The sequence below is a fragment of the Ursus maritimus genome, unplaced genomic scaffold (genome assembly GCF_017311325.1).
Source record: "Ursus maritimus isolate PB19 unplaced genomic scaffold, ASM1731132v1 scaffold_13, whole genome shotgun sequence".
In the NCBI taxonomy this organism is placed as follows: Eukaryota; Metazoa; Chordata; class Mammalia; order Carnivora; family Ursidae; genus Ursus; species Ursus maritimus.
This window is the reverse complement of record NW_024423675.1, coordinates 43,183,211-43,197,390: the sequence shown is the minus strand read 5'-3', so window position 1 is coordinate 43,197,390 and position 14,180 is coordinate 43,183,211. Positions and strand designations below refer to the sequence as shown.

At 42.7% G+C, this 14,180-nt stretch overlaps 1 protein-coding gene across 1 annotated transcript in view; it reads left to right on the top strand.

The window, feature by feature from the left end:
- Positions 1 to 14,180, top strand: part of MAP7 (microtubule associated protein 7) — a 140,083-nt gene that overhangs the window by 74,065 nt on the left and 51,838 nt on the right. The window contains exons 2-3 of the mRNA XM_040627838.1: positions 4,732 to 4,830; positions 12,027 to 12,104. Of these exons, the coding sequence (XP_040483772.1) occupies positions 4,732 to 4,830; positions 12,027 to 12,104 (177 nt within the window). The remainder of the gene's footprint in view (positions 1 to 4,731; positions 4,831 to 12,026; positions 12,105 to 14,180) is intronic.

The window sequence follows — 14,180 nt, the reverse complement described above, 5'->3', positions numbered from 1 at the left end:
GGCCTAATGGCTAAACTCTATTAAAAATAGTGACAGAAAGGGACACCTGGGTACCTCGGTCGGTTTTGTACCCGAGTCTTAGGTCGAGCCCTATGTTGCACTCAGCACAGAGTCAGCTTGAGATCTCTCTCCCCTTCTTCCTCTGCCCTTCGCCCCGCTCATGCGCGTGCACGTACTCTCTCTCTCTCTCTCTAAAATAAATCTTTTTTAAAACTAGTAACAGAAATACATTATCCTTGTGGACATCAAGACCACATATCATTCAGTGAGATTTCAACTCAGGATGGTTCCTAAAATTGTAATCCTAAGTGTCTTAGGAGAGTAAGCTTTTTTTTACTAAATTAAGCATTTGTTGAACCAATTATTCTGATCAGTTGAAAGAGACTCTGCAACCAGACCATAGAGCCAAAAATAGAAACAAAGCAGTGAGAACCCGTGCCCTTTATGGGAAGACAGGGCAAGGAATGCAATGACTTGTAGAGGATGTGGATTTTCGAGGCTCATTTGTGGCACTTACTGGGGCTGCAGGATTTTTACTAGGTGAAAGCTCCAAATGTCTGCCATCTCTGTATTTGGTTTCAGAGCGGTTTAGAGAGAGACTGAGCCGCAGACCACAAGGGTGCTTCTCTGCCTCCTTCCTCCTGTCTTAAACACTCTCACATGTGGCACTAATGGAATAAAGCTTTCAAGCTAGCAGGAAGATCAATAGAGATTGCATAAAGCCAGCAAAGACTTACTGAGCCTCGTGGTACATGACTCAGTTTTCTTTATAAAAAATGAAAGAGATTCAAATTAATACCGGAAAGTCACCTGAGTCATTTAAAAAATGGTGTTTTTTAATGGTGAAATAAAAAATAGTATATTCAGTCCTGTCTGCTAGTTACCTAGGATTTCCAGTTTTTGAAATGTTGTAAATCTTAAATAATTACTTTTATCGTGTTCTCAAGTAGTGAAATTCCCTGTACTTTGTTTAAAAAAAATAATAAGATTTTATTTCCCATTATTATAATGGAGGGTTTGAGGTTGTTTTGTTTTGTTTTGTTTTTTAAAGCTCATATTTACTTAATGCAATGGTAACTTGAAGGGCATTCAATTTCCTGAAACTGTCATCTAAGTCCCGGAAACACTGAGGATTACCTCTTCCAAAGCCAGGTTGTACCCTGAAAACCATACCAAAAGCCCAGCCTACCTGAGGGCCCCCAGGAGGTATGACTGTAGCTGAGCTGGAAGCCTCTGAAGGCAGCAGCTGAGCCAGACTTCGCACCCAGGACCCTGTCACCAAGTTGACATAGGTTTCCTTTCCTCATTAGGGCTGCATGAGCAAAGCCCTGGGGAAATAGAAACCCAGTTTCCCACATTTGTGTNGGGAATAAAGAGAGAGCCAAAAAAAAAATGCTTTCTACCAGTTATTGAACCCTGTGTAGCAGGCCCAGTGCTCTCATTAATTTTCACAAGCCTGGAAGTAAGTGTTGTCCTTCTTTACAGATGGGAAAATTAAGATGGACAGGTAAAGTGATGTGCTGAGGATTCACACCCCGTTTAAAGGCACAGCCAGGTCAGCTGACTCCAAAGCACACACAACCTCCTCAAAGCTTCCAAACACACTGCTACACCGTGCCAAGTACCACAAGTGCCATGGTTGAGGGAGGTCTGGGACCTCAGTGGAAGAGCAAAAGAGAGAAAAGGGATGTGTTGAACACCTGTTGTGTGCTAAGCTCTATGGCAGGTTCTTCCCATGCATCTTCTCCATTAATCCTCCCATCTCCCCAGCAGCCCTAGGAGGGAGGCCGTATCCTCCCCACCCAGAGAGGTCAAGAAACTTTCTGAAGGTCACCTGAGCCCAGATCTGTTTGAGTTTATGTCTTCCGTCTTATCAAAATAGTGTTAACCAGAGAGGTTTTTGGAGAAATAAAGATTCTTACAGTGGCGGAAGGAAAAGCCGACTGATAGAAAAGTGGAAGGATAACCTGAAAACTTTAGGTGAATGTCCAACCTAAAGGGTAGACATTAACAGTTATTTATCATTTATAACTATTATAACAATATATAATCTTGAGCTAAACAGACTGACCATTTTTTAAATTACGTTTGCTTTGCTAAATTAAGCTGTCATTTTTACATGAGCATTAAAAATTTTAAGATTTTAAATGTGTCTTGTTATGAGTAGGACCCAGAAGATCTTCCGGGATAGCATTGAATTCCTGAGATCCAGATGATAAGAGGGCCAGCAAATAGATGTTCAGCTAGAGCAGATCCAGTAGAAGTCAGACGTAGATGAATTGGGATTCAAGTAACCAGACCTCTAGTTTAATTCAAGTGTATTTTTTACATTTGAATTTCAAGATGATAAATTATAGCTCCCCCCAACCGCCAAAAAAAAAAAAAAAGCTTTTATCAGGGATTATTTGGAAAAGTCTCTTGGATTGAACATGTGTTACAGTCTTTTTAATCTCCTTCATGGTGGACTGTTACATAATGTTCAGTTAGGATTGATGTTTGTTGTCAGGACCTGGGGGCCCTGCGGATGTGCAATCACCAGAGAAAGATTAAATTATGTCACATATACCAAGGCAAGAAAGAAATGAATACATTTGAAATATATTCTACACTAATGGTTCTAATTCTTTTTCAGGTAACTAAAAGTAATAAGTAGCAGATCTATAAATAGCTTACTAATTAAGGCTTTCCTTCTTGTGTGCTACAGGTAGCTACGTAACAAAAAGAAAATTATAATCATATACTCCAAATATGTGATACATTCTTCCTTCTGTTATGTTTCTTAACAATTAACTTCTTTATGAGCAATTTTAATAAGATTGACTTGCAGAATAAGGAGAAAGATTGTTCTCTTTTTAAAAAAATATTTATTTTAGAGAAAGAGGTCAAGCACAAGCATGAGTGGGACGGGAAAATGGAAAGGGAGAGAGAATCTCAAGCAGACTCCCCGCTGAGCACAGAGCCTGTCACAGGGCTCGGTCTCACAATCCTGAGATCATGACCTGAGAAATCAAGAGTCAGACTCTTAACTGACTGAGCCACACAGGCATCCCATTATCTACAATTTTCCATGCTAATATTATATGTGATTGAGAGAGAGCCACAAAAAATCAGTGTATTCCTTATTTAGAGGTCAAAGGTAAATTTAGGGAATTTTTTTTTAGTAATTTCTTCTTAGTACATCTTGGGAACAGTTTTTAAATTTAGTCTTCTTAAAGCATAATTATTATCTCACCGTTTCATGTTCAAAACCTTGAGCAAATAATTCCTATTTTCTAGATCATGTCCAATTTCCTTAGCCTAATGGAGAGAGAATGTGTATTGTCAGGGGCAAGGGCTGCAAACAAAGCCCGGGAAGGAGTGCAAAGTGCTGAGTGGTGGAGGTGCTATTTTAAACAATTCAAGGGGATTCTCTAGTGTCTTATTTGAGCAGAGACCCAGAGGAAGTGAAATCCACGTGGGTGTCTGAGATGAGAACGTTTCAAATCCATGCAAAGTTCTGGGATGGACTAAGTCAGGATGACCAGACAGACTAATTAAGAGGGAAAGGGGTACCTTGTGGGCCATGATGGAGACCTTAGGTTTTACTCTGAGCAGGATGGGAGCTTCTGAAGAGTTTTGAGTGGAGGAGTGACACGACTTGTGTTTCAAGGGGATCACTCTGGTTGCTAAGATGCAAACAGACTAAAGGTGGTCGGTGGGAGGATCAGAGAGACTGAGTAAGAGGATATTGTAGTCACACAGGGAGCGGATGATTAGAAAGGCAGCAGGAGAGGTGGTAAGATGTTTCATGAGGTAGAGGTGAAAGAACTTACTAACGGACGGAACATGAGGAGGGACAGAAGTGAAGGATGAGTCCAGGGTTTGGGGCATGATCAGCTGCAAGGGTGGATTTGCCTCGGTTGGTGGAGAAGACTGGGCAGAGCAGGTTCTAAGCACAGAGTGGGAGGCAGGGAAACTCATGGGCTTGGTTTTTGACGTGATTAGTATCTGACAGTAGCAGACATCCTTTAAATATCCTTTGAAAATACATTGATGGTAATACAGGTAAAGGGACATCTGGGTGGCTCGGTGGGTTGAGCTTCTGCTTTCGGCTCAGGTCAGGATCTCAGGGTCCTGGGATTGAGCCCCGCATCGGGCTCCCTGCTCTCTCTGACAAGTAAATAAAATCTTAATAAAAAGATTTGGGTAAGGAAAGTAATATGTTTAAAGTATGGGATCCTGTACTTGACATAACCGGAGAACTACCTGGTGTTTCTGTCCTCCATTCCTTTTCTAGCATGCATTTCCCTTAGTCTCTTTAATAATCTTTGTTATGGAACTTTTGTCAGAGGCCTTTTCAAAATCCTAGTAAATTTTATGACCTGGCTCCTTTCTGGTGACCCACTTGGTTATGTTCTTGGGATTTTGGGTTCCTAATGCAGGAACTTTCTAAGAACTAAGATCAGAGACTTTGGATACCAGTCATGCTTCCACAGGCTTGCTTTATATATAAACTGGGACCACCCTTGAACAAGCTACTGCTGTAGGATCGATTGAGCCACAGCCCTTCGGTTTTGGATGTGTCCTTCCCACTGAACCGGCAAGAGTTGTAAAAGTCTCATCTTTTTATTTGCTGAATCTGGCCTACTACCTGATACAAAGGTTAACAGTAAATGTTGAATAGGTGAATGTTCCTGAAATCAATTGTAAGAAACTAAATGTGGTCTCTTCTCTTTTGTCTCATTTGTACAGCGCCTGAAAGCTACAAAGTGCAAGATAAGAAAACCACTGCCTCCAGCCGTCCTTCTGCTGTTTCGGGACAAAATAGCAACCACTCAGGAAATAAACCAGGTACTGTGCATGACATTTGCTATAGAAAAAAAGGTTATCCCTAAAGCCTTAAGGCATGCTGGAAGTTAGGAGAGCTTGGTTCCAGTCCTGCTACCAAAACACAGACAACTCATACTGGCTGGTATGAGTTTAAGTCCAAGAACCTCTTAAAGCCTTGATTTTCTCTTTTTAAAATGGAGATTCAAACACATGCCCTGCTTACCTCTCCGAATCATTTTGACAATCGGTGAGATGACGCATGTGGGTGCGTTGTTTACTGTCAAGCAGTGTATAAGACGTAATCATTTTCCTATGCTTTTTTGAAATGATGCCTACGACACAAGTTTTTGTACCTGTGTGCCCAGCGTTATTGCATACCTTTTTTGTGACATTTTCGAAAGCCATTTAAGGAAATCTTCACACATAGCAAAGCTGGTACAGAATTATGTTTTTGTTCTCTATTGTCTGCAATGATTGTACACCTACACAGTAATTTCATTTAATAGCCTGTGATTCATGGTCTGTTCCACTCAGTGATACAAAGTAGCAAGCAGCCTGTAAACATAAACAAATTGAATAGACAATGCAGTTGCTTCCAGGTATCCAAGGGCCATTGTGTGGTCCTTGGGAGAGACCAGTGTCCGGTATGATGGTAAACAAGCAAAGGGACGCAAAGGTAAATTGATTCCCCCCATGAGGGCCTTGGAAGCCTACTTCATGCAGCATCCAAGTGAGAATAAAGATGGAAATAACTCTTCCTAGCCTCAAAGAAAACATCCCCCCATTATACTAGTTTGGGAGGGGTGGCGGGGTTTCCATGTGGGAAAAGATCTTAACAGAGCAGATAAATCTGGCTTGTTGCTTAAAAGAAGAACAACGAACAAGTACTATTGCACGGACCGCATTGCATGAGCAACGAGTAGTGGAAAATGATGTGTAGTTTCAGTGGAATTTTAATTAGCAGGCTGAGATTTCCTACTTAGTTTGCCTTTGCATCCATTCGTTCAGCCACCTACCTCTCAGCCACCATCTACTACTTACTGAGTAATCGGCCTGTGCCTGGGACCACGACAGGTCCTGGATGAGCAGAGCAAAGGCCCTGTGCTCCCAGGCCTCATTCTAGCGGACTTGGGTTCCTTACACTCAAGTGCGGATCCTTCAGCATGAAAACCTCATTTGTTTTACCGTGAGAATTGAACATTCGCTAAATGGTATACGCTGTTTTTTCCTTGTCTTGACTATATTCCCTGTGTTGTACCTTTTAGGCTTGTGACTTGTTCGTTCCATAACCGGAAGTCTGTGCCTTGCACTCCCCTCACCCACTTTGCCAGTTCCCCCCACCCCTCAGCTCTCTGACAACCACTCAGATCGTGTCTTTCGAGCAGCATGTGTCTTCTTTCTTGTAAATATAGATAAGCAGGGGTACCTATGAAGGTCTCATTTTCAAAACCACTGTGTTGTTTTCTTTAGTATCTCCAGAGGATGATAGAAGAGATTTCATGTTGGAGGGCTAGGCTTGAGTAAAACCTTTTAATCTAATGGGATATAAATTATGGGAATGTCCGACTAGAGCAGTTTATTAATTTTCATTCTCTGGAACTTGGGGGGAAAAAAGTAAAGTAGGTACTGAATTTTGGAATATTTTGAGTATTGCCCTCAACCCGATATGGGCATTCTGACCAAATGATTTCTCGGGGTCTCTTTTAACCCAGTAAATTTTAGTTAAATGTCTTTCCATCCTTTACCTTCTAATACTTAAAATTCACTGGAAGACTCTAGAACATCTCTTTCATGTTAATAACACTCAAGTTGTTAATATTTTATCTTTACAACATGTATAGAAGGCCTTGTGGTTTATAAGTGCGAGCACAGTATGTCTCATGTTATCTGGGAAAGACCAGTCCTCTCCATGGTGAATACTTGGACCCAGACTGAAAGAGACCATTTGTAAAGTCACAGATCTGTCCATGTCTACAGAGTGGGCGATGGCTCTTGAGGACTCCATCAGCTGCCTCCAAATGATTCAGAGTGTGACCTAATTAGATGAGAACATTGGTATTTTCTTCATGAACTATATATACCTGAGAAAAGCACAAACTTAAGTTCATGGAAAAAATCCCTCTTAATTCCTATCCCTTTATCACCCTCCACAGCAAGTTTTTAAAAGAGCCACTAAAAACTTCACTAGCATTTATAAATCATTTCCGTTACAGAGGAATGCAGGCCTTGGAATCTTCCAGGCCTTCTCCGGCTGCTGCATCACGCCCTTGGAATGAGCCCCTGGGTGCCATGGTGTGCAGTAGGGCCCGGGTGAGCAAGAGTAGCTCTGACACTTCCCTGTGCCACCTTCCTTGGTCACAGACCTTTCCCTCCGTTTTCTTATCTGGAAAACAGGCGTGAGAACTCGTCATTGGAGGAATAAATGCTTGGCCAGCTCACAGAGCTATTGTGAAGAAGGAAATGATAACGAAAGTGAAAGTGCTTAGTAAAATGCAAAGCCCTGATGAAGTTATTTACTGTATCAACAGTAGTTGTTCAGACAGAAGTCAGAGCCTGGTGAGCTCTTGAGAAAACCTTGTCCTTGTGAGTTGATGTTCTTATCTTCGAGAGTCACTGAGTTCTCGTTTGTAGTCCAGGTTCATGCCCGTCATCGAAGACAGAACATCGGGAGCACCTCCTGTCGCTCTTAAAAGTGCCCCAGTTTGGGTGCCCCCCCCCAGTCATCCCAGCAGGAGGTTGAAAGCATCTGCAGCTGCAGGTGGACTCACACCAAAGATCTATCGGGAAACGATGTGAAATGTTCATAATGTTAATTTACTTCCTGTGCCTTGACTTTGTTCCGGGGAAAAGTGATGTGAAGGATGGAGATGAGAGGGAGACAAAGAATTCTAGAAAATTCACTGTTTACTTGGAACTATTCAATTCAGTTTTTTCCTTTTTGGAAATCTAGCTTTAAAGATGATTTTTATCCATTTTTGGTTATTAAAACTGTGACTGCTTAGCATTTATTTTTTTTAAGCGTGTTATCAAATACAAGATTGCCATTCATTTGCCCCATTGGTGCATGTTAGTGGGAGTTTGAAGGCTCTGAAAGTGAGCGAAGATTGTTTGCTCATTCGTTCAACAGATGCTTGCTGAATATTCTCCTTTCTGCCAGGTGTGGTCCTAAGCACTGCGAATAAGCAGTGAACACAATCCACACGGCTCTGCTCCTCCCCACCCCCATGCACACGATCTTTAATCAGCCATGAGTATTATTGACATTCTAGCACCAAAGTGACTCTCTCGATGTAATCAGAAGGATGGAAACAGAATTTAAACTGAATGCCTTGGGGCGCCTGGGTGGCTCAGGCAGTTGAGCGTCTGATTCTTGCTCAGGTCAAGCTCTCAGGGTCATCATCTCAGGGTCCTGAGATGGAGCCCCACGTCAGGCTTACCGTGCTTGGCACAGACTCTGCTTGAGATTCTCTCTCCCTCTACCCCCCACCCTCTCTAAAATAAATAAAATTTTTAAAAATCTTTTAAAAAAGAAAAAACTGAATGCCTTTTTCCCCCTACAATTCAACATTTTCTAATGCCAGGTTCCTAAACCAATCAAACTCATCTAGCACATCACAGTCATCATGCCCTAATTCTTTACTTCCTCAAAATCTATTCCAGAGTAGTAGTGATTATCATCTTAGCACTGCTCTCAAAAGAAGGTCAGTGGAAATCATGGCACTTGTAAGCCTTGGCCTTGTTTATAGTGCTTAACTGATACATTTGTGCAGCTCTATATGCAACCTTGTTTCTTACATATTATATGATCAGGCAGGATGCATGTGTGATGAGCATAATCTTCGTATGAAATAAATTACAGAAATCACCACTTGCAGTGCTCTTTTCCAACTGTGTATCTAAAAGGCAACTACCATAGTGCATAATTGGGTTATTGATACCAGTTACTGATTTAGGGCTCTCAGGGTTGGCTTGGGTAGAAGAGGATAGGTGAGGGTGTGTGTGTCCATATGTTGTTATGAAAATTTTCCTTTCGAATTTTTCAAAATTCTGCGTGAAATTTGGCATGTACTTGAAAGTAAGCTGGAAATGTCACATCCTTCATATCAGTAGTCTATGACAGAATTTATAAATGTAATTCAAAATAACTAAACTCTTTTTAAGATATTTATTTATTTACTTAGAGAGAGAGAGACAGCATGTGAGTGGGAAGAGGGGCAGAGGGAGAGAGAGCATGTCAAGCATGCTCCATGCTGTGCACGGAGCCAGATGTGGGGCTCAGTCTCACCACCCGGAGATCGTGACCTGAGCCAAAATCAAGAGTCAGACACTTAACTGACTGAGCCACCCGGGCGCCCCTAAACTGTTCTATGGAAACTTTCTGTAATGTGCTTATGCATCTTTTTAAATAAAGTTGATTTGGGGTTTTAGAGTTAAATAAGTGTTTATGAATGGGTAACCTCATCGTTTAAGGAATATTAATTAAATGGTAAGTAATCATTACAGGTCTCTTCTAACTTCATTTGAACTTCTTCTCTGGTAGTTCTTTCTTGAAAATGCCATTTGCCATGCCATCATTTCTTTTCACCAAAAACAAATGACAGTAAGCCACCCTCGTGTGTGGCCCGTAACCAGGTGCCTGAGCAGGAGTCAGCATGCCCATTTTCAGATTTCAGAAGTAAACCTTTTGGGCCAGGAGCCATATTTCCTTACACAAAAAATATTTGAAATCTCATAAATAATCAGTAAATCTGAGAAGTAATTATCATAATAAGTGTGAGCTGAGTGGTCCTTTTGCCAGTTTTTAAAAATCTTACCTTAAAAGAAAGGAAAAGCACAAAGTACCATCACTTAGTCTTACTCGTGATTCTCACTGCCAGGTTCATGCATGCTCCTGATGGGCCTGTCTACAGTTTCTGTTTCCCCTCGTTGTACAAATTCTGTGACTTAAGAGGTCTTTGGGATGGAGGGCCTTTTGATTTGCTGATGAAGCACTACATGCTGTCTAAAATATTGTCCCACTAGGTTTCTGTTTTTAACATGAGATCTTAAAAATATGTCAGTTTAAGAGAGGAGAAGATAAACCTGATTTTAAGGTAATTATCATCGTCATTATCATCATCATTATTATTTTGCTTGTTTATATTGTAGCAGAGTGAGCCTGTTAGTGTAGCTCTCTGCTGGGAAAACCCCAGCAGTGTCTCACTCAGAGTACAATCCAGAGTCCTCACTGTGACCAGGGAGCCCCGGGCCCTGGCGCTTGTGTGTCTGGCCCCGTTGCTTACGATCTCACTCCATTCCAGGCTCTTAGATCTACCCGTTTCTTGAGCACATTAGGTGCTCTTAATCTCAGGGCCTTTGTGCTTGCTTTCCATCTCCTGGAATATCTGCACATCTGTGTGTCATTTCCATCAGGGTTTTACACATAAAAGCTACCTCAGTTAGACCCCCCTTGGCCCCTGTCTAAAATGTTAAGCATCCCCTTCCTGCCATGTCACGATCCCCTTTATTGCTTTCTTGTCCCCTTAGCATTTATCTCAAACTTACATTCAGTATATTTTCCTCTTTTTCATTTTTTTGAAGATTTTATTTATTTATTAGCGCATGCAGGGAGGGGGAGAGGGAGAGGGACAAGCAGGCTCCCCGCTGAGCACAGAACACCCTCGGGGCTCCTTCCCAGGAATTTGAGGTCATGACCTGAGCCAAAGTCAGTCACTTAACCAACTGAGCCACCCAGATGCCCCAACCCCCTCTTTTCATTCTGTATTTCTTATTTATCCTGTTCGTAAAATTCTCCCTGAGTAGAATGCAGTCCCCACGAGGGCAAAGATTTTTTTTTCTTAACTGCTTTCTTTTCAGCACCTAGAACGATGCCTGGTGCAGAGTTGATGTTCAGCGTGTGTTCAGTGACTGAATGAGTTAACTGAGGCTTATGTGCAGGTCACCATAACTAACGCCGTTTCAAGATTTCATTTCTTATAGTGATGTGAGTCTGGTTCTATGTACTCTCATTTTGTAGATAATAAATAAAAACCCAGGGGGCTCCTGGGTGGCTCAGTCACTTAAGCATCTGCCTTTGGCTCAGGTCATGATCCTAGGGTCCTGGATTCGAGCCCCACGTCAGGCTCCCTACTCAGCAGGGAGCCTGCTTCTCCCTCTCCCTCTGCCTGCCGGTCCCCTTGCTTGTGCTCACTCTCTCGCCCTCTCTCTGTCTGAAATAAATAAATAAAATCTTAAAAAAAAAAAAAAATCCGTGAAACCCATGCCCTAATTAACTTGAGACTTAGAGAGTTGGTGAGTAACTCAGCCAAATTTACGTAGCAAGTGAGAGAGAACAGAAAGCAAACTCTCGCCTGTGTGACTCCAAATCTGGGCTTTTTACATCCAACTGGTGAACCTCTATTCAGTAGAAATTCACTTAGGATTCTGTTTGCTGTTGAGGAACAGACTTTTTAAAGCATTAAATGTTCGAAGTTCACTAGCTTAGGAACACAAAGCATCGTATATATTGCTGGATAGAAACAGTCAAAAGGCTACAGTTATGTTTTTACATCATGCGTTTTGGGGGGCGGGGGCTGTGTGTCTTTTTATTTTATTTTAGAACTTGTTTCCCATTTTTGTTGAACTGACAAACAGTACCCAGTAAGTTTAAGGCGTGCAGCATGACTTACCTGTGTTGTGAAATCACCACAGTCACCACATCCATCATCCCATAGGCATATGGGAAAGAAGAAAGGGGGGGGGGGGTTCTCCTTGTGATGAGAACTCTTAGGATCTATTCCCTCATATAATGTTCTTTTTTTTTTTTTTTAAGATTTTATTTATTTATTTGACACAGAGACAGCCAGCAAGAGAGGGAACACAAGCAGGGGGAGTGGGAGAGGAAGAAGCAGGCTCCCAGCGGAGGAGCCTGATGTGGGGCTCGATCCCAGAACGCTGGGATCACGCCCTGAGCCAAAGGCAGATGCTTAACGACTGCTCCACCCAGGCGCCCCGCCTCATATAATGTTCTTAAACAGGAGAAAAATGCTTGGAAATTCTCAGAAAAATTGAATTAATAAAGCATATCACTGAAACTATAGTCCTATGTACCAATCGTTGTAAGACATAGTAATATTTTATTAATCAAGTTTACTAAATATCTTTGAAAAGATATTTATCAAAGTATATCATTATGAGAAAATCTGCTCTTCTGCTCATGTGTTTTCTCTCCTTTGCAGACCCTCCTCCCGTGCTACGGGTCGACGACCGGCAGCGGCTGGCCCGGGAGCGACGTGAGGAGCGCGAGAAGCAGCTAGGTATCCATCCCCGGCCCTCGTCCCATCCTTCAGGGACGCTGTGGTTGAGATGTTGCTTTTCACCTCGAGGCTAGTGGACGCTTACCGCGGAGCGCACAGATGTCACTATAATAACCGTGCTCTCTGGCATGCCCTTATATGAGTTGTACAGACGGGTGTGAAACAGAATTTAGTATGTAATAGAAACATAGCACTAAATTTTAAGTAACAGGAAAGCCCAGCCCAGGATTAGGGTCATTTTCACTTCTTTTATTGTAATCACAGTTCAAAGTGGCGCTGGAGAGAATGTATATATGACAGGTGTGGTGGCTCAGGTTACATTTTACAGCTTAAAAAAAAAAAAAACAACAAGGACAGTAACCTTATGGTTCTGTTTTATGTGAACAGTCAGGAGGGTATACACTGCTCGGGCACTTCCTGCTTTCCGTGATAAAATAATGCTGCTGCTGAACTGATAGACAGATGCGACCAGATGATGCCGAGAAGAGCGCAGAACGTAGTGCTGAGTGGTCTGATTTTTCTTCTGCTACCTAAGGTCATTGTGAAGGGTTAGCCACTGTGGTATTGGCCATATTGTCACCTGGAGAGCCATGTCCCGAGGACGACCTTACCAGGGAGCCAAGATCAAAGCCCCACTGTCTTCCGGAACACCGAGCAAGGATGCTAGTGCTAACTCCTCCTTTACTTTGATGTCCGTTTATGCCAAACTGCTAAAACAGGATACTCTCCTGAAGTACCTTGGAAAGATGAAATGTCCGGTCAGCGTGTCTCAGTGTTTTCCAGAATGTCTCTGTGATTTAAAACTGGGACTGACTGAGGTTTGCCAGCACGTTCCCAGTGGATGACCCATAATTTTTCTAGAGTTCCACTGCATTTTGTAAGAATTGGTGTTTCAGTGGGAGAACCCAGCACCTGTACCCCGTCTTTTCCATTGTTCTAATCCACAAACCCAAATTTGTGAAATTGACCGGAAGCTGGTTTTCAGAAGTCTGTTGACGTTACTCAGTTCTTCCAACACAGGCCTTTTTCTCTCCTTTGCCATAATGGGCATGCGAGGTCCATTCCTTTGCTGCCAAGGTTTTTTTGACACCAATTTCAACAACTTGGTGGAAGGGAACGAGCCTTGCTGCCTTCCTGTGCCTCGACTTCCTGCCCAGGCTTGAAGTTCCCCGTCGCTGACAGGCCTGCAGGCGGGTGGGTTCCTGGCGGCAGGGCTGTCTGTGGCCATCAGGCTTATGCTTTCCCAGAAGCACTTGGCAGCCTAGGCATTTTCCTCCTGGGAGCTTTGCCCGCTGCACCCTCATTCAGCTTGGTTTGACAAGTAGATCAGAACAGAGGAAAGGAAGAGCTACCCAAGCAGAAAGAGACTCCAGATAAGCAAAAAGAAGGAACTGCTCACTGTGCTGGGATGGCTGGTGTTTGCACTGTCTTTGGATTCATCCAAGGATGAGCTCTTGAGTCCTTTCCCCTCTGTGCCTCACCCAGCTGGGTCAGGCCTTATGCGGTCCAGTCTCCTCTTACAGTTGCAGCCTGGATTCCTGTCTGCTTGAGTGGAAGTACCCCAGAGCATCAGGAAACTACTGCTTTATGATTTGAATCCCCTTGGGAATTAGCTTTTCCACATTAACTCATACCTTTCTGTTTGCATTTGTCTTTGAAAGCCAAGCACTATTTGTTTTTGCTTTTGTTTTTTTGTGGAATGTATGAACATGCTGGTCAAACAAAATTGATTTCACTTCTTATGCTATAAAGTTATAAGACCTATAGCTTCGAGTCTGCAGAGTCTCCTGCAGTTTGCCTAGCTTTGCACGTTGCGTGGTTCGATTTTTGTCTTAAGATGTAGCCCCTTATTTTAATTCCCATCCACAGGGCAGCACACAACTTACTAATTTATAAATTCAAAAACCGTATTTGCCAGGTATTAGGTTCAGAAGGTAGAGATTGAGACCCAACCTTCGAGGGCTAGCTGCAGGGTGGTGGGAGGGAGATAAAACCACAGCAATTACAATATGAGGTGGTATCGAGAGGGTGTGCGCGCGGGTTGGCAAGAACGGGTAGGAGCACCTGACCAGCCTG